This window comes from Panthera uncia, chromosome C2 (assembly GCF_023721935.1).
Source record: "Panthera uncia isolate 11264 chromosome C2, Puncia_PCG_1.0, whole genome shotgun sequence".
Taxonomy (NCBI): domain Eukaryota; kingdom Metazoa; phylum Chordata; class Mammalia; order Carnivora; family Felidae; genus Panthera; species Panthera uncia.
The window spans coordinates 84,120,546-84,139,697 of NC_064810.1; the positions used below are offsets into that span (position 1 = coordinate 84,120,546).

The window sequence follows — 19,152 nt, forward strand, 5'->3', positions numbered from 1 at the left end:
AAGAGACTGTTAAAAACTGAGAACAAATTGAGGGTTGATGGGGGGTGGGAGGGAGGGCAGGGTGGGAGGGAGGGCAGGGTGGGTGATGGGTATTGAGGAGGGCACCTTTTGGGATGAGCACTGGGTGTTGTATGGAAACCAATTTGACAGTAAATTTCATATATTAAAAAATAAAAAATAAAAAAATAAAAATAAAAAAAAATAAAACGGCAAAAAAAAAAAAAAAGTAGTGATATCACAGAAAAGAAAGATGAACTTGTTGATTTTCATCTTCTTGAAGATACAGAGGATAATACCATCCAAACTATCACTTTCAGCATTAACCAAGATATGATGTTTTTTGGAATGCAAATGCAATGCAAATTGCTCAAAACAGAGCAATTCAAGTCTATATCCTAAATCAGAAAAATCCTTCATTGACAACTATGGTGGACTACTGGCACTTCAATATGCATGACAATATGCATGGATGGATTAAAGGCATCTATCCCAGCTTGATGACCATTTCTTGGTGACTACTGGAATAGATAATAATATTTTTGCTTTCACCATTTTTTCTGAATTTGAGCTAAAGAAAGCCATCAAAGCCAAAGTGCTGTCACTCAGGTTTGGAACTGAAGCACAGCCAATTACAGTAGATATTGAAGATCCCAAAGTCTACAGTATTGAGAACGCCAGAAGAAAAAGAGAACATGATAAGTTAATGAAAGAAGTGAAAGAAATAAAGGTGGGAAGAAAGAACAACTCAAAGCTTTGAGGAAAAAAATTTGGAAACTCCTAGAAATGAATGAATAATTACCAAAGCGAGGCATCTGAGTGGCTCAGTCATTTGAGCATCTGACTCTTGATTTTGGCCCAGGTCATGATCTTAGGGTCATGGGATTGAGCCCCATGTCAGGCTCTGCACTGAGCACGGAGCCTGCCTAACATTCTTTCTCTCTCTCCTTCTCTCTTGCAAACAAACAAACAAAATTAAAAAAAAAATTACCAAAGCATACACAATTTAAATGAACAGATTTTGATCTAGATTCCAAAATTCATGCCAAGATTGACAGCTTATAAAATTCAACAAGTGGGAAAGGAATTTGCTTCGAAAGAAGAGAAACATCAACTTGGCTTCATGAAGCTACAGAACAGATTTCATCATTCATTGGAAAGTGATACTATTGGGGAGCCTGGGTGGCTCAGCTGATTAAGCATCCGACCTCAGCTCAGGTTGGGATCTTGCAGTTTGTGAGTTTAAGCCCCACATCGGGCTCTATGCTTACAACTCGAAGCCCAGAGCCTGCTTCAGATTCTGTGTCTCCTTTCTCTCTGCCCTTCCATGTTTGCACTCTGTCTCTCTCTCTCTCTCAAAAATGAATAAACATTAAAAAAAAAATTAAGAAAAAAAAGAAAGTGATACTATTGTGGTTCATGCCATACAAAGTGATCACAAGTATCTTCCTATAGGTTTGTGAAGCCCTCTAAGTACTCCAAGTCCAAATGAGTAAGTCAATCAAAGAGAAGAACAACTAAATTGGAGAGGTTTGAAAAAGGGACCTGGAAGAAAGGGTGGCCAGAAACACACAGGTGGGATTATTAGTGTGCTGGAAGAATCAATTACAGAAAAAAGGAAGAAATGTCAGCATAAAACCCTAAGCGAAATTATGGCGGAAAATCAAATTGAGAAAAGGAGGAAATATATAAAAGCTGAAAGGGCCCAATTTAAGATTCAGCAGTGAAAAAAAAGAATGGAAGAAACCATACAACAGTAAATCTTATGATGACTATGAAGATCCCAAAGATGCTCAAACCATCAAAGAGGCCCAGTTGTAACACGGCAGACTTCAATCTGAAGACAGCCTCAGACTATAAGATACCTGAGCACATGAGAATAAACACTGTCAAGAAGAAAGAGAAACTGGGACACCCAGACTCCATGGCCCATTCAAAGAAAATGCACATGAACAAGTGCATCCTCTCTCTTCAAGACCTTAAAGTGGCTGCCATCAAAGAAATACAGTGCCTGGTACAAGAACTGAAGAGCATTCAGTCGATTCTTCCCCACATATCCCAGCATATTCCTAGTCCCCAAATGCCCCAGATACACCCAGGAGAAGTTCCAGAAAAGAGATTTCAATATGATGAGGAAATGCTCCTAGTTTTAAGCAACAGTAAATGAAGAGTCAAGATGAAAAGGCCCCCTGAAGTGGAACAGGCAGCATCTGCAGGCCCAGGTGGAGGATTCCAGGTACAGGAAAACTTAACAAAGAATGTTGGGAGAGGTATAAACAGCTTATCCAAAAAGAGAGAGATGGTAAAACTATAAGCAGAATAGAAGAAACAGTTTGTCAACTAACGATAGGAAAGTTTGGCGGTACGATATACCTAGAAGTCCTTCAGACGGTTTCTGTGAATACAACGCTTGGAGAGCTAAAGATCAAGAAACTTTGAAAGGAATTACTGAATGCAAAAGAAGATGTGGTAGGAAAAGCTTGCTCAAGTGTGATGGAAGCTGATGACAAAGACCAAGGAACACACTGAAAAGCTTCATCAGATGAATGATTTATGTATCGAAAAGAAGGAACTTGAATCTCGGTTGAATACTTAAAGAACCACCAGGGCACTGCCTTCCAGGGCCCTAGGAAAGCAGACATTGTGGCAAAAGAAAAGGTCACAGAACTGATCCAAGTCCAGGCAGAAAGGATTTGGGTCTTAAAGGAAGAGGTTTCTTTTACTTCAGAAAGGTGGTCTCATCCTCTCACCCATTCAGCCTCCACAAGAGAATAAGATGAAGCCCGTATGCATTGTCTCTAAGTATGCCTTTTTCTCAAATCCATCCAGGATTTCTGACATAGAACTGACCAGAAGTTGTTTCCTTGTCTCCTGCAACAATCCTATTATTTTAAAGTAAACTTATCTAAAAGTCTAAGACCAGATCCAGTCATACAGTTTTAATAATTTTTCTCCAACTTGGTTACCTTAGAACTGACTGAAGCACTTAACATCTATTTCCTATTGAACTGAATCATTTTTGATCCGTTTGGAACCCAGCGGATTGAATATGGAGTCTCAGAAGGCTGTACCTCAAAATTGCAAGAAAGCATCTGTAATACATCGTGTCTTAGTAAATTTGTCTCTTGGTTATTGGAATTTTTAGCCATTGGCAAGACAAACTATCATTCAGCAATCTGTGAGAAAACTTGTTTTCCAATGCTTGGAAAATAAACTCTGAAGTCAAGTGTTCTCTGAGAGGACAAAAAGTAAAAGCACAAACTATTCTGCCAACATTATCTTAGAATAAGAAATGCAAATTAGAATTCAGACATTGTTAACTTCACAGAGCAGTTATTTAAGGGTTCAGGATGCAGGAAACACAGAGCAGTTTGCTTTGGACTGGCAGAAATCAGGAGACTACCCAGTTTCCTGAATCACCTCTGGTTTCAGCAAATTACTCAGCTCTGAATGGAGTAGTGTGTTTTACAAAATGGTCAATAAGGAGGCTTTTCTCTGAAGATGTTTGCAGCTCTACCAGTATTCTAGGTATTTCCATAGTTTCTCATGTCCTATGCCATTTTCTTTCAGGTTCTAGTAGAGTCATTTGCTGTTTTTGATATAGATCCAGAAGAAATGGTAGGTTACATTGCCCTGAGAGATCATCTCTAACAATCACTTTTGATTGTGCATAACATTTTTTTTAAGTTTATTTATTTATTTTGAGAGAGAGAGAGAGAGGGGGAGCATGAGTGAGCGAACATGAGTGGGGGAGGGGCAGAAAGAGAGGGGGAGAGAGAATCCCAAGTAGCCTCCTCACTGACAGAGCCAATGCAAGGCTCGATCGAAAAACCAAAAAAAAAAAAAAAAAAAAAAAAAAAAGAACCATAAGATCATGACCTCAGCCAAAATCAAGAGTCATATGCTTAAGTGACTGAGTCACCCAGGCGCCCCATGATTGTGCATAACATTTTAACTAATTTGAAAGTGTCCTTTTCGTTTGGAGGTTAAGTGCTCATGGGAATTCATGGCTATACCCACTTATGGTCCCACTGATATTTGGATTCCTATTAGTAATAGAACAGAGCAATTTAGATTCAGAGCTCTAATATTGGTCCATATTAATGAGCTACTCCACTGAGCTGTCCCAGAGTATAAACTGATTGCTGAGAAGGAAAGGTGAAGAAGCTAATATTGCATCAATGCAGAAAGTGACTCAGCAATGTCAAGTCTTCCTAACCTGATGAGGTTGCTGATCTATGCCCCAAATTAGATAGGACTTGTTTCTCCTCATAGATTTTTTTCATATTCCTAATTAAGAGGTCTGAATAGTTCAGACCTATTACCATAAGTCTCTGGTATAGGAGCTTCTATACTGGAGAACATCCTTTACCTGCTTTTTCTGTTGTATGCCCTAAACTATGTGTGCCTTTCAAGCATTTTAAAAAATGTGTCAGTCATTAAAATAAATCAATAGATACATACATACACACACACACACATTAAATTCAGTGCGTATTTGTGTGTGCATGTGTGTGTGTGTGTGTTCAAGTATGTATTTGTATGTATTCTCTGTAATGTAAAATGTATTTCTTACTAACAGATCATAGTCTCAAAGTATTTGAAAGGCACAATGCAAGAACACTTTATCCACTCTCGTCTCTCACTTATTCTTCCCCAAGAAGTTACTTACCTGACTAGCAAATTTGGGAAAAAAAATTGAGCAGAGTCCTTTCTCATTCTCTTGTCCCTACAAGCTCCCTCTTTTGTCTTCTCTTACTCTCTGTAGTAGACAAAATAATGGCCCCCAAGATATCAGGTCTTAAAATCAGGAACCTGTAAACAATACCTTATATGGCAAAGTCTCTGCAGCTATGAATAAGGATTTTGAGATGCAGATATTATCCTCGATTATAGGATTGGGCCCTAAATGCAACTGTTGCATCCTTTAAAAGAGAGGAAGAGGAGATTCTATACATAAACAAAGTCAATCTGAAGACAGAGTAGAGAGAGATTTCAAGATACTGACCTTCCCTGAAGATCGAAGTGATGCAGTCACAAGTCAAGGAATGCTGGCGGTCATTAGAAGTTAGAAGAAGCAAAGAATGATTATCCATTCTTCAGTTGCTGGAAATTTCAAAAGATTAATTTTAAAGGTTCTTTCCATGCCCTTAGTGTGAAAAGATTACCAGACTTACATCTATGAGTGAGGTGAGATATCCTGAGAATTGGGAAGGCTCTGCACATCAACTTGTACTTCAACATGCCTCATAATAATAATGGCCAATACACTGAGTAATAATTACATGCAGAACATACCATGTACATAATTCGGTGAGGTGTGCATCATTACCCTTGTTTTACAAATGAGAAAACTCAGAGTCACAAATAACTTATCCAAAGTCCTACAACTAATGACAGAACTAGGTTGTACATCTATTTTGATTTGCCTCCAAAAACAGAGCCCTGGCCACTTAAACTTCAAGTGTCTCTCTGTGTTACCTATCCTTGGTTTCCTGAGACTGGGCTTCTGTATGTTAACCTGTTCCTCAAGCAAGCTGTATGCTGCAGTTTGTACATACAAAAATATACATAATAAGAAATTCTTTACATATTACATAACAAGAAATTTTGTTCACAAGAAATGACATTACAAAAATATCAGGGCTAGAAGAATTCTTAAAGATCCAAATAGCGAATCTTTTTACAGAAAGGGAAAACAAGGCCAACAAATTTGCATACATGTCTAATATGCAACCAGCTAATCAAAGCAAAATTTCCTTGCAATGTAAGCAAATTTTTAATACTTTGTAAATTCTAAGTGGAAAGTAACTCCAAACTTACTTGATCATCCAAATACTGTAAAACTTCGATTAATGTCTCCGTTACTTTTGTCTTCCCAAGCATATATGTAGGGCTGTATGAAGCTGATGCCTTGTAATGGCAAAACCACCCCTACTTTTTGAGGGGTTGTGGGGATTTGGGGATCCCATGATCAGAATACTAACTGTATGTAAAGTGGTAATTCCACTTCACAAAACAAACCCCAAATATTCCCACAAGGTCCCATCAAGTCACAAATTAAAATTCTTTTAAATATGAGAATGCTACCGAGCACCCCTGAAACACAGTGTGGTTTGTTGTTTTAGTTTTCTGGGACATATTCTCGTTTGCTATACTGGCTTGCTACATATTTATTTGGCTTCAGGTGGAACTGTTACTGCACATTTAAGAATATTCATTACCCTCGACAATCATAAACGAAATAAACGGTGAATGCATTTGCTGAGAAGGGAGGAAAAACGTTCTGAGTAAGGCTACACAGTATTTGTTCACGCCCTGTTGCACCAATACCTTTCCCCACAGGAATTTCCAAATACCTCCGGCCAGGTAGCAAAGGGCAAAACAGAAAAGCCCCAGCTTTGAGCCCAGTAAGGAGGCCATCCGCCCACCCATCAGCCAATCTGAAGCCGTATTCCGCACCTGCCCACTGCTTGAGCGACCTTTCCCCTACGGCCCGCTGCGGTCCCCTTTTACGACAGTTTTCCGGCCTAATTTGCGGCCGCTACTGCCGTATTTCCTAGGCACCTGTGTCTGAGCGTTTTGTGCCTGCTGGTGTCCGCGTCGCTCTCTGGTAGGGGCGTGAAATTTTGTGGCTACGGCATTTGGTCTGGAATGAACGGCGCTCTCGGTGGAGGCCGGGGAGCCGAGCCAGAGCCATGGTAAGTGCGGTTTTCTGGTCCCCTGGGCGATCTCGGGCCCAGGCCACAATCTCAACTCGTGACCTGGGAGGAGGGGAGCCGAGGTTGTCTCCCCAGTGAGACTCTGAAGATGTAGGGCCCCGAAGAGTCGCACCCTCTAGGACAACAGAGCTGCTGGCTCAGCTCTCTAGGGCCTTTGTGTTCTACTATGGCCTTTGTGCAGGGGGCTGCAGTCCCTGGTCCACTGTCTCCGAGGCTGAGAGATTACTGGAAACGCGTTTGATTAGATCTGCCCTTCCGCAAACATCCTAACAGTACTTTCTCTACTTTGCTCTTTTTCCTTGGCTCTTGCCGATACATCTCTTCTCGGTTCCTGAACACATTTGGGCGTCGGTTCTGTGGTCGAGAGACGCCCCAGTGCCGAAGGCACTCTGAAAAGCGAGTCTAGTGAAGTCCACATTTGACGTTGAGATGCGTTATCAGAATTCTACAGTGACCTTAAACAGTTCTTTCTCTAGCGGAAATTTTATTTCCATTATTCTTGATTGAACTTGAATGTGGCCTCATTTGCCCGGAGATGCAAAAGACGTTTTCAAAGGGAGGGAAATCATTCTTTTCACTGCTGTAAAGGTAAATATGCAAGTCGGCTCGCCCTTCCCTTTCACAGTGAAAATCCAGTATCTCTACAATGAATTGGACATAAAAGTCCTTTTAAAGGGCCATTGGGTAGGATATTTTCATCCTAAAAGTTGTTTCTCCCTTTGAAATAAAACTTGTGATGAGGTGGAATGGGAGAATGGGTACCATAGGGAAGGGTGATAATTAAAAGAAGTAAATATTTACTCTGCTTCCCCTTACCAGGCCAGTACAGTGGTAGCAGTTGGACTGACCATTGCTGCTGCAGGATTTGCAGGTTTGTTTATGGTTTGGAAGTGGAAATGAAGCAGGGAAAGTTGGAGACTTTTTAATTATTTTGTTGCTTTTGTTTTTAGGCCGTTATGTTTTGCAAGCCATGAAACATATGGAGCCTCAAGTAAAACAAGTTTTTCAAAGTCTACCAAAATCTGTAAGACTTACTAAACATTTTTGCTAATTCTTTGCTGTGTTATGAAGCCCAGAGTCACATTTGAAGAGGGTAAATTTCCAAACATCCATGAAGCTCTTAAGAGGGGCCCCTTCTCTTGCTTCCAGCAAGAAGGGTTCTGAGCTTTGTAATGTTGTTACCCTGAAAAAAATCAAAATGTTTTGTGTGACAGAATTGGGGCTGAGGGATTAACACAATTCTGGTACTATGAAAATCAATTCTACTTCATTGTGTAGATACTATTAACTCCAGCATCATTTGTCCACAAATTCTTGCCTTCCCTCATCTGCTCTACATCACAAAAACACAGGAATCTAGGAAGCTGAAGTGATCCATTCTTAACTGTGTGGCCCTGGTATTCTCTAATAGATACTTGGATATCACTGGAATTAAGTAGGCTATAGAGTATGACTGGATATGAATGTCACACCTTCCATGGTCACAGTTCAGAATGAAATTGGCTGTGGCAGCCTGTTGAGTATTTATTTTTATTGTTGTGATTGAATGTGAGAGAATAGAGTGATGGGAGGCTTTACCAATATGATCTCTGACATAACAAGGTCAGAAGAGCTGGTAACATAATATTCTCGATACTTAGTCTTGTTTTAGTAGTTGCCTTGACCCTCAAAATACCCTTGACTCACTCATCTGAAAACATCTCCAAATCCTTTTCTTGAGGCACTTGTTTTTCTAAAACATACAATCATATTCTTACATCAAATTTTTATCTGTAACACAGCTAGCTAACTTGGAATAATCTTCCTGTTATTCCCAGAACTGGCTTTGAGGCACTGTTGTTTTGTCTTACATTTTTAAGACAGTTTTTCTGGGGGAAAAAAAAAATATGGATGTTTAACAATCATTAAAGTATTTGCTGCTACTTACAAAGCTAAAATACCATAGGAGTTGCAGTTAAAATTCTCTGAAAAGTCTTAATTTTTCTGCTGTTTCTAGGAACAGTTATCAAAATTAAACTTTCAGTTTTTCAGTTATCGACTTTAATAAACATTCAGTTTATTCTAATAACCCATTTTTACGAATGCATTTCCTCTTTCAGGCTTTCAGTGGTGGCTATTATAGAGGTGGGTTTGAACCTAAAATGACAAAACGAGAAGCAGCATTAATATTAGGCGTAAGGTAAATAATTTCTAATATTTGTAATATTTTTCTACAATTCTAGAGCTATGAGCAAACATAAAAAGATCTTTTGTTAAGAGTTATAATAGTTGTATACATTTTTAAGATCTAAACACTCCCCACAAGTCCATTGAGAAGGCACTCTGGTACATAAGCACTCAGTTCATTGAAAGGCTTTTAAACAGATAATTGCAGTGCTCAGTGTTGTTCTCTAGAACACATTTTTTTTTTTTTGTGGTGAAATTCTGCCTTCATTTCCAGATACTTAAACATGTTTTTACCTTTTAGTAAAAGGGTTTTTATGATTATCAAGTTCAACTAATTTTTTAAGAATGTCTTATTTTTCTAAGGAGCTGTTTAGTTCCTTGATTCAGAATATTCATCTTCCTTATGTGATATGAAAGAGGTTCCTAAACCACTTCTCATATTGTTTTGATGACTTGACTCCAGTTTCACAGCATCTTTAATTGGCTTTTATATACAATTTTTTGATGTGATCCAGACATAGTCTGAAGTAAACTATACCTTTTCCTTTTTAAATTAGCCCTACTGCCAATAAAGGAAAAATAAGAGATGCCCATAGACGAATTATGCTTTTAAATCACCCAGACAAGGGTAAGTACCTGTTAAATTCTTACACATGTTTTAAAGTGACTAGTTGTTACTAGTGGAATAATTTCATATTTAATTCTTGGCTATTACAAGGGAAATGCTTAAATCTGTGTGTAAGCACTGTTGCCCAGGCTGGATCGGTTTTCTGGTGTCTTAAAAGAATAAATCCTGAGTGAAAAAATTTATAGAATAATGACCATGTCATTTGAAAGTAGGGGTAAGCATTAACAATGTTTTCAGATCTTAAGTAGTGATAAAATGTAACTTCTAAATACTATTAATACTACTGGTTTTTTTTGGGGGGGGGTGGACATATTCTTAAAGGAAATGTTAAGTTTCAGTTAAACTAAAAATTTAATTTTTTCTATCCATTTAGACCTTTGAACTATAGGTTTCCTAGTTAGAAACCTATAGGATATATTTCTCTCTGGTACATGTCTCAGCAGCCTTGGCTGTGTTCAAAGAAAGCAAATAATTATTTAGGAATACCAAAATAGAGACCACAAAATCCATGTTCCAGTGCACAAATCTTTTTACTTTCATAGGATAGGCCTTTCATTAAGAGTGTTTTGAGTTTAAACTTGGTTGTGATTGTTTTTATCTGACTGTAGTAGCCTCCTTTAATGAAATTTAGCTTGCATTAACTAGGGGGACTTCTGATTCATTAAGTATAGTATGGTGCCTGTAACATTGCATTTCTACCAAGCTTCTTACTGGGATGCTGATGCTTGCTGGTCTGAGAATCACACTTTGAGAATCATTGCTCCAGCAGAGTAGTAGGAAAGCACCTGCAGATAACATCATGAAGGCACAATTAGTAACATGAAAAGAGAAAAACTGTGAAGGAGAGAAAAGTAGTGCAAATCATAGTGGGGTCTTTCCAACAAAGCTCAGAAACCTCTGAGAACATCATGTTTTCAAAATAACACAGTACAATAAATTCATGTTCATTTACAACTTATAATCATCATAAATAGGTAACATACACCATTTCAAGGTCACATGTGGAGGTGTTTTTAATCCTTTTTGTCAAGTTTAAGTTTTTAAAGGTGCCATTTTTGTGGAAATATTCCTCATGTGATTTACTTCGTTTACTGTTGATCATACATATTACCATACATTTGGTGATCTGGTTGCAGTGTCCTCATTATTTTCTGCTAATTCCACCTATCAGATGAGCATAGGGATGCTTGAAGAGAATAGGTTTTCACCAAGCAGAAATTAAGAAACCATATTATAACTATTCCTTTTGGGGCGCCTGGGTAGCTCAGTCGATTAAGCAGCTGACTTCAGCTCAGGTCATGATTTTGCGGTCCGTGGGTTTGAGCCCCGCGTTGGGCTCTGTGCTGACACCTCAGAGCCTGGAGCCTGCTTCTGATTCTGTCTCCCTCTCTCTCTCCCCCTCCCCCACTCCGGCTGTGTTTCTCTCTCTCAAAAATAAATATTAAAAAAAAATTTTTTTTTAAATAAAATAACTATTCCTTTTTTCTTTCTTCCTATAGGAGGATCTCCTTATATAGCAGCCAAAATCAATGAAGCTAAAGATTTACTAGAAGGTCAAGCTAAAAAATGAAGTAAATGTGTGAATTTTAAGTTCTTGTTAGTTTATGTATATGCGTGCTAGCTTTTTATAATAAAAGGCCTCAAAGCTACAAATTTTAAAAATGATTTAGCACAAGCTAAACCAAAGCTTGGGTATAAGTTTCTTTGAATTTGAGGATTTTAAATCAGGTGATAAATTATTTGGAGATTTAACACTCAGTAATTATGGATAAATGCATACCATCTGAATAGAAATATTTTTCATTATTCATTTAGCAAGTAATTTCTTACCCACTTCAAGGCAAAATGAATGTGACAGTCTGACTTTGAAAGGGCTCCCAATCTAATGGGATGCTGATAAACTGGTAATTAAAATACAGCAGGGATAGGGGCACGTGGATGGCTCAGTCTGTTAAGCATCTGACTTCAGCTCAGGTCATGATCTCACAGCTGTGAGATCAAGCCCCACATAGGACTCTGCACTAGGCATGAAGCCTGCTTAAGATTCTCTCTCTCCCTCCCTCTCCCAGGCTCACACACGTGCACACACGCATTCTCAAAAAACAAAAACAGAAACAGTGGGATATTAGGATGGCATGAATTCACACAGGTTTGTTATAGGAGGGATTCATCTTCTTGTGAGAAAAGGCTGTTCACAGTTCAGAAAACTGACCCCACTGCTTGTAACCTTAAATTTAAAAAATGAATTTAGGTACATCTTTGACCTAAGAAATATATCTAACTATATTATTGACAATTTAGATTTCATACATTAAAAACTATACCACTGTAAGATGTTAGAGTATAGGTCTTGTTTTTAATCAAGAAAATAATTACATTGTATTGAACTAGCCACTTAATGGAATATATATGTGTATATATATATATATATATACATATACACACACATATATTTGCATAATAAAGTTTTGCATTTGCTATAACCAAGGTTAACCATAATTAGTAAAACTGAAATGAAATGCTCTCAGTTATCAAAATACTCAGCTTGGACTACTGGAGAATTTATACTCCTATTTAAATGATATTTGAGGGTAAAATGGCTATTGGCCTAAACCTAAAACCTAGGGATCTTAACCACAAGACCTGTATAAAACATATGAAGTAAATAAGTAGTCTGTGGCCACCACTGGAAATACTATCTTTAGCTCTAAAATGGTAATTTATACTACCTATCATCTAAACCTTTAAGTCATCTTAAAGTTCCTAATTGTCAATGGAGAGCACAAGACCTTTAAGGTCAAAATTGTGGAAGGCAATCATATTTAGTGTTGGAATGTGTTTACCTGCGCTTCAGAGTTGGGTTAGACCTGCCCTAGGTTTATTTCCCATCCTGTTTCCTTGTTTAAAATCTGATCGAGTCCACTTGTTAAGATTTAGAGTATGAGAAAGCACCAGTTTACAGCAGCCATGGGTGTTACATATGAGAAGTCTTTTTTAGTAAAGAGGTATGAAGGTAGTTTGTGATTCAAAGTAGTTATGTTCTAGAAGTTACTGAAACACTGAATTGAACAAACACCGAACCATTTGTTCATACCTCTGAACTTCTGGGTCCCATTTTTATCAACCAGTCAATATATAACCTTGTTTTATGTGTGCTTCTATTTAAAGACATCTTATTCATGTTGTTGATTCATTAACATTAAACTTGTAGTCAACAATATGGCTCCTGTCAGCATATTGCAGCCTTGTGTTTAGGAATGCTAGGCAGCACTTCACTAGGCTTGAGGACAGTTAAACAGGAAAGCCATCAATAAGGACAAAAATGTGAAGAACTTGGCATTAAATGGACCACAGAAGGCATACTTGTTTACAATATAAATGAAACAAGGCAAGCTTCACTTTGGGCACTGGGTCATTAAATTTTTCACTACTCTTTATGGCCACGAATGACTAGGAAAAGTACCTACACATGTTGATTTTGGGGGTACAAATAAATTTTACCAAGTAGGTGAATTTGCAAATAAGGAATCTAATGAAGAAGACCAACTGTATTTTGGCTTACTAACCTTTTATTTCAGTCTTTTCGACTAATCAAGTTTCTTGAACAAGAGCTTTAAGAGATATTATCAATTAAAACTAAAAACAAATTTTTGAAAGACAAATAGAGTGTTAATAGGCCCACAGGCAGTCAAGCATGAACCTTGAAAGGGAAAACGTCATGTAGTAGGTATATTTTTAGGTGTGTAATACAAATAGCACACCTGTTTAAAGGCAAATATTAAGACAATGAAAAATGCTTTAAAATAACACTGAGCACAACAAAGTATGTTTTTCTTTCACAGTAATCAGTTTTATTTCCTCTAGGCTTACCTTAAATAGAAGAATCCACATTTCATTGTAGGCTATTAAGCACTCCTACCATTTTTCTTGGGGAAAGGTCACTTGACAGAGGGCTTCCAGATCATAGTGGGTAATTGATTCAAGTATGATCTGTGTAAAAGAGCCTTCCTCTTTTAATGTTTTTTTTTTTTAATGAAATACTTGATGTGTAATGTTAACATTGACTACTTAACAGTGTGCTAGACAAGTAAGCATTTAAGCGTTTCACAAGGAAACAATAGTGAGATTAAGTAATTTACCCAAAACAGCATTCTGAATGAGAAGGCTGATCTTTCTCAAACCTAAAGTTCCATGCTTTGTTAACCTCTGCACTGTGGTACCCTTCACATATTTGAAAACCCAGGGATATTTGCCTTAGTGGTAAGGAAATTTGAGTCTGGGACTTTGTCCTTACACCTTCAGCTTGGGGCCTTTTTATCAGTAGGTACTCAAATGGTTTTTTAAGGGTGGGGTGGGGTGGGGTGGGGGGAAGTGGAGGTATGAACACAACACTGGGACATAGGAATATCTGGCATACCAGAGATATAGTTCCCCTAATTTTGCCTTGACTGCCTCAGAGTTGACATTATGAGTCCTATGCTGCTTTATAAAAAATGCTTTGTTGGTGAGGAAAGTAGGGTATAATAAGTGGTCCTCAAAGTTAAACCCTCTCTTATTTTCCAAATGATGAAAATACCTATGGGGGGAAAAAAAAATTGGGATGCTTGGGTGGCACAGTTGGTTAAGCGTCCAAGTCTTGATCTCAACTGAGGTCATGGTTTCACCATTTTTGAGTTCAAGCCCCACATCAGGCTCTGCACTGATATTGCAGAGTCTTGCTTGGGATTCTGGTTCTACTTCTCTCTGACCCTCCCCCACTTGTGCTCTCTTTCTCAAAATAAACTTAAAGAAAATTCCAGTTCTACAAAATCAGTATCCCAGAACACCCAAACCATTCAAGAACTTGTGTGAAAATAGGTGGAATATCCATACATATGTATTCTAATTCTAGAAGATTGATTATAAGGTTTTCTCTGCTATTCTTACTCTAGAATCGAAGCAAAAAAGGGCATAAGGCAGCTAGAAAAAGTAGGTAACTAGCATCTTTAATACAGGGGTAAAACCCTAAGCATGTTAACTGTGCCACACTACAGTTATATTCAGCGTACTGAAAATGTACACCTTACCTTAAACCCTGCGTCAGAAATGATTATTTAAAAGATTCACTCAGGCAGAATGCTTCAAAGAGTTGACAAGTCACATTTAAGTTTCAACACTCAGGCTAGAATTGAAACAGTTGTTTCAATGGGAGAACAGGATAGAAAAAATATCTAAATTTGAGATAAAGTACAAAAACACTGTTTAAAATGTTAGAGTGGGTTTTTGGTTATAAAAGAGAATCTTGGACTGAAAGTAACCTTGAGTACCAGGAAACGTCAATGACCTAAGCTCCTTTTGCTCTTGGCACTGTTAAGAGTACTGTGTATCTCTGCTTACAGCCAAAGCCAAGTGTTGCCTTAGCAACAGAATATAGGAGCTTCTATCCAGTGTTACTAGTTTTTCCTGACCAAAAGACAATGTCTACAATCCAGTGTTAAGGTCTAATATGAATATGTTAACACTTGCTGTTACCTTAGTACAAGTGCAATTAATGGCATGTCAAAAGTAATGTTTCCATTCTTCTTTACAACCTGAAAATGGGCAGGTTGAAAATGAAACTCAAACAGGTTGACGCAAGCTCCAAGGCAATATAAATTGGTTTATCCACAAAAACTGTGGGAAATTTTTTGCAATACTCTCTAAATTAAAAAATGAGCAACTACTTTTGACAATGCAAGTAAAAAAGTTACAAAATTATTCACAGAATACCCCTGTAGTTTCACCCCAAGAAAAATTTACCAATCACTGAAACAAATTTGGCAAGTTATTAACTAGTATACTAGGGAATAGGGGGGCTTTAAGACTGAGATCAGTGAAAAATAATCTTGCCCTTGCTTTTTGCTATCTTTAGACTGCATATGGCATAGTTGGAAATGTCTGGTTTAAGTACACAGAAGCTCCCAATTCTATAAATCTATACCTGCAATTTTCAAATTACCAAAGAAGTAATATGCAAACCAAATGTATTGGTGGAGATCCTCTTAAAGAGAAAGCTACATGATAGTCTACACATTTCAGTACTTGAAGTAGTAATATAGAAGGTACAGATGATTCTTTACAACGTGATCCGCTGATAACCTTTTAAAAAACAATATATTTGAGTGTATGTATATCTCTCACCAATAAGGGGTTTTCAGGATGATTAGACTCTTGGTTGATTTCTAGAGTAAAATGATCATACTTAAAAAATCATACATAAGAAAATGCCACGTTTGTAGGTCAAAAATGGGTCAACTAGTGGCAATCTCCTATATTTCAACATATCGGACTTTCAACAAGTTGAGTGCAACTTCAAATTACTACCACTTGCCAAAATTTAACTATATATAGCAGACTGATTGTTGCTTTGAGTTTCTGAAATAAAACCCAAATGCTATCAAAGGTTGTGACTACTATCCATTCAAGAAAGCTTCTAATAAAACAAAGTTTAAAAAAGGAGTCCCCAAATTCACTATACCAGATGTCCTTATAAAAAAACATAGGGGATCCTGGGAGGGGCCCCTGAGTGGCTGGGTCCATTGAGAGTCCCTTGATTTTCAATTCAGCTCAGGTCATGATCCCAAGAGCAGAGCCTGCTTGGGATTCTCTCTCTCTGCCCCTCCCCTGCCTGCGTGTGCACTCTCTCAAAAGAAAAAAGGTATAGGGGATCCAAACCATAATAGCAAAGGTAGGAAACTCAGTGAGGATTCACACCATCCTTTTATCTTTTGGAATAATGCCAAACACAGAGATCCAGTTCAATCCAAATTCCTTAAAGCCTTCTAGAAAACCCAAGTGTAAAAGTAATTTACCTTTACTCTCCAATAATCACCAGTACAGGGCTTAATGCATTACAATCAGGTTTTCCATTCATCTCTCCTTCCTTAGATTAAAAGCTTTATTGTAGGCATAGCCTATAGGAAAACTAGGTTGATTTCAACCTCAAGAAAATGCAAATCTGTGTTAAGTTGTATCTGGTACTATTATCCAATCTAAGTGCAACATTGTTAATATGCCAACTCCGCAGAGACCTCTCTCAAATTACAAATCAGATTTCTAGCAAATAACAGCTACAAAAATACCCGATGTCAGCGTCAAGGTGATGGATGGATCCGAGCTACTAAAGAATGGCTGACATGGAGATCCAGAAAACAATAAAATACCAGCTACTTTTGCCTCTTCCTCAGTAACTTATTAGTGTCTCTGTTCTTAGATATTTTGCTTCCCTACGTGTACCTGTATTTGTTTTGCACAACTATTTAGGCAACTTCCCTCAGTCTTGTTCTAAGGAATGTCTGAGGTTTTCACGAACAGTTTGATGTGCTGCTTAACTCCACATTAAAATACACAAAACGACTTAAAAATTGGTGTATTCTTAGTACAATTTTACCAAAGGTGACTGTTTTACCAAAGGTGACTGATCTATCAACAAAGACCCATACACACCATTTTGCAAGTTTTAGGCCCACTGAAGGCTTTAAAAAGGTGATTCCATGGGCGCTTGGCTCACTCAGTTGGTAGAGCATGCAACTCCATCTCAGGATTGTGAATTTGAGCCACACGTCCGATGTAGACATTACTTAAAATCTTTAAAAAATAATGAAATGAAAAGGTAATGCCAAACCCAAGATCCTAGGCTTGCCAAAGTTTCAGGAAAAGATTTTTATCCCCACATAATCTTAATAAGCTTCCAGATGTGATTTCACCTAAGTATACTGAAATATGGGGGTTGCACAAGACGTTTGGGCTTTTCTGTTGAGTGTCTTTTAGCATGGCCTAACAGCAGTAAGTTTTCCCAGAGCAACATCTCACTTAACTGGTGTAGTAGCCAAAAAAACATACATCCCTCTCAAATAATCTGGTGGGCTACCTAATCACCAATAGCTACCGCCTTTGGGGAATAGGCTTTTCTGAATCAGAGTATACGGTATTTACCCAAGAAAGACTCATGGTTCTGCAGTACAGAAGATGCTGGGTTTAGTCACTTGTAAATAATGAAATCTTGATACTTATTTCCTAGAATGTGGTTATTCTGAACAACTGATTGTATAATACCCACTTTCTAAGATGGTTTTAGGTTACTTTCTCAGTGAAACAATCTTTATGGCAGAATCATCTTAGTGAATCTATTCTACATGGAAGAAAATGAAAAATCATTTTTTTCTTTACACCGTATTTACCACTTTGGGGATTAATGAAAATTCTCTTAACTTGTAATTAATCTGTAACCCTGTTACTCTAGACAAGAATTAAAAGGCCAACAGTTTTACTTCTTTCTTTTGATGGTTAAAAAAGACATCTGTGGGTTAAGTTTTTTTTTAAACTCAGGATATGATTTGATACTGTTATTCAAAATCCAAGGATTGCACTATTCATACCACACCTTACTTATAAATTCTATTATTAGGATTTTAGGGAAATGCAGTTAATGCCATCACATGTTAACCTCAGTGATAATAAACGTGAGGTCTAGGGTTATATGTACACTGACCTGACAATTATTACATTTTTAGCAATACCTTGAAATGTCTTTCAGCCATTATAAATTAACTAAAACCACTTAACAGTTTTATGCACATAACAAATTAACACAAATTATGCACATAAAAAACACTTTCAAACATCAAGTGACAGAAAGGGCTGTCTTTCTTGCTCAGTGGTCTATATATACCACTATAGAAAAAAATCCTCCAGTAAATCCACAATTATCTGATATGACCTCACAATTATCTGCATAATTATATCATTATTACTCTTTGAAACACTTTATGTGAAGTCTTCATCTTCCTAAAATTAAGTAATGTGGCTAAAATATATACAAAAAATACAATCATTAGTTTGACAATCTTCAAAATTATTTCCTTGAGAATCAAAAACCAAGTTCATGGTCTACTTCTTACTTAAAAATTGCTCACCATTCTGATTTATAAAAATATTTTTTAGTAAATTATCAAAGGCCAAAGTAAAATTCTGCATTTTATCCCACTGCCTTCCAAAAGTTGCCTTTGAGTAGATTATAAAACTTTTCCTAATTATTAAATGACCAATTCCCTAAGCCAATCTATTCTAACAGACTAAATTTTAAGCTTTCAGAGGTTTCATTACAAAATAATTAACTCATCAATTAATATTTTTATACTATTTATGAGCAAGTAATGCTTTTTTAAAAGCAATTAGGATAACTATTCTAGGCCTATTACTAGTTCCAACTACTATGCTATAAAAAGTATACTGGTATAAAAAGTAGAAAGTTAAAAATCAGCAAATGGAAGATCAAAGTTTATTTACTACCTGCATACAAAAACATATTGCACATCAAACAACCAAAATCAAAAAAGAAAAAAGAAAAAGAAAAAAGAAAAAAAGGAAAAGAAAAAGAAAAAAAGGAAAAGATACTCTACTGAAGACTAACATGTACTTTTATACAGAATAAACCTGGAAATTGATCTTTTCAGTAGTTCAGGTTATCTCTGAAATGGACATGACTAATTCAGCTTAGTGTTTTAACTAAAGCTATGTTTGATTTTTAAATACTGTACACTTTAATAAATAAACCAAACAAAGCCTCAATGTAGAACAGTCACTGCCAATATCACCCAGTGTCCCTGCAGATGAGTTTAA

General features: G+C 37.1%; 1 protein-coding gene and 1 pseudogene across 2 annotated transcripts; both read left to right on the forward strand.

The window, feature by feature from the left end:
• LOC125921591 (cilia- and flagella-associated protein 44-like) overlaps window positions 1–6,560 on the forward strand; it is a 13,525-nt pseudogene extending 6,965 nt beyond the window's left edge.
• A 3-nt stretch (window positions 6,561–6,563) lies between these two features.
• DNAJC19 (DnaJ heat shock protein family (Hsp40) member C19) lies at window positions 6,564–11,103 on the forward strand. 2 transcript variants are annotated; one of them, XM_049629576.1, is made up of 6 exons: window positions 6,564–6,698; window positions 7,539–7,590; window positions 7,670–7,743; window positions 8,819–8,898; window positions 9,443–9,513; window positions 11,013–11,103. In XM_049629576.1, exons 1-6 carry the CDS (start codon window positions 6,696–6,698, stop codon window positions 11,081–11,083), a joined length of 351 nt encoding a protein of 116 aa, XP_049485533.1. In that variant the 5' UTR covers window positions 6,564–6,695; the 3' UTR covers window positions 11,084–11,103. The 2 variants fall into 2 exon arrangements, with proteins under 2 accessions (XP_049485533.1, XP_049485532.1); XM_049629575.1 differs by lacking the exon at window positions 6,564–6,698 and adding an exon at window positions 7,216–7,307.
• Window positions 11,104–19,152: the final 8,049 nt, after the last annotated feature.

Excerpts from the sequence above, each read along its gene's own strand:
- DNAJC19 (XM_049629575.1), top strand. The coding sequence starts at position 7,233 with ATGTGGCCTCATTTGCCCGGAGATGCAAAAGACGTTTTCAAAGGGAGG. Across the intron at positions 7,308-7,538 it reads TTCTTTTCACTGCTGTAAAG|GCCAGTACAGTGGTAGCAGT; the intron begins GTAAATATGCAA and ends TCCCCTTACCAG. Across the intron at positions 7,591-7,669 it reads TGCTGCTGCAGGATTTGCAG|GCCGTTATGTTTTGCAAGCC; the intron begins GTTTGTTTATGG and ends TTTTGTTTTTAG.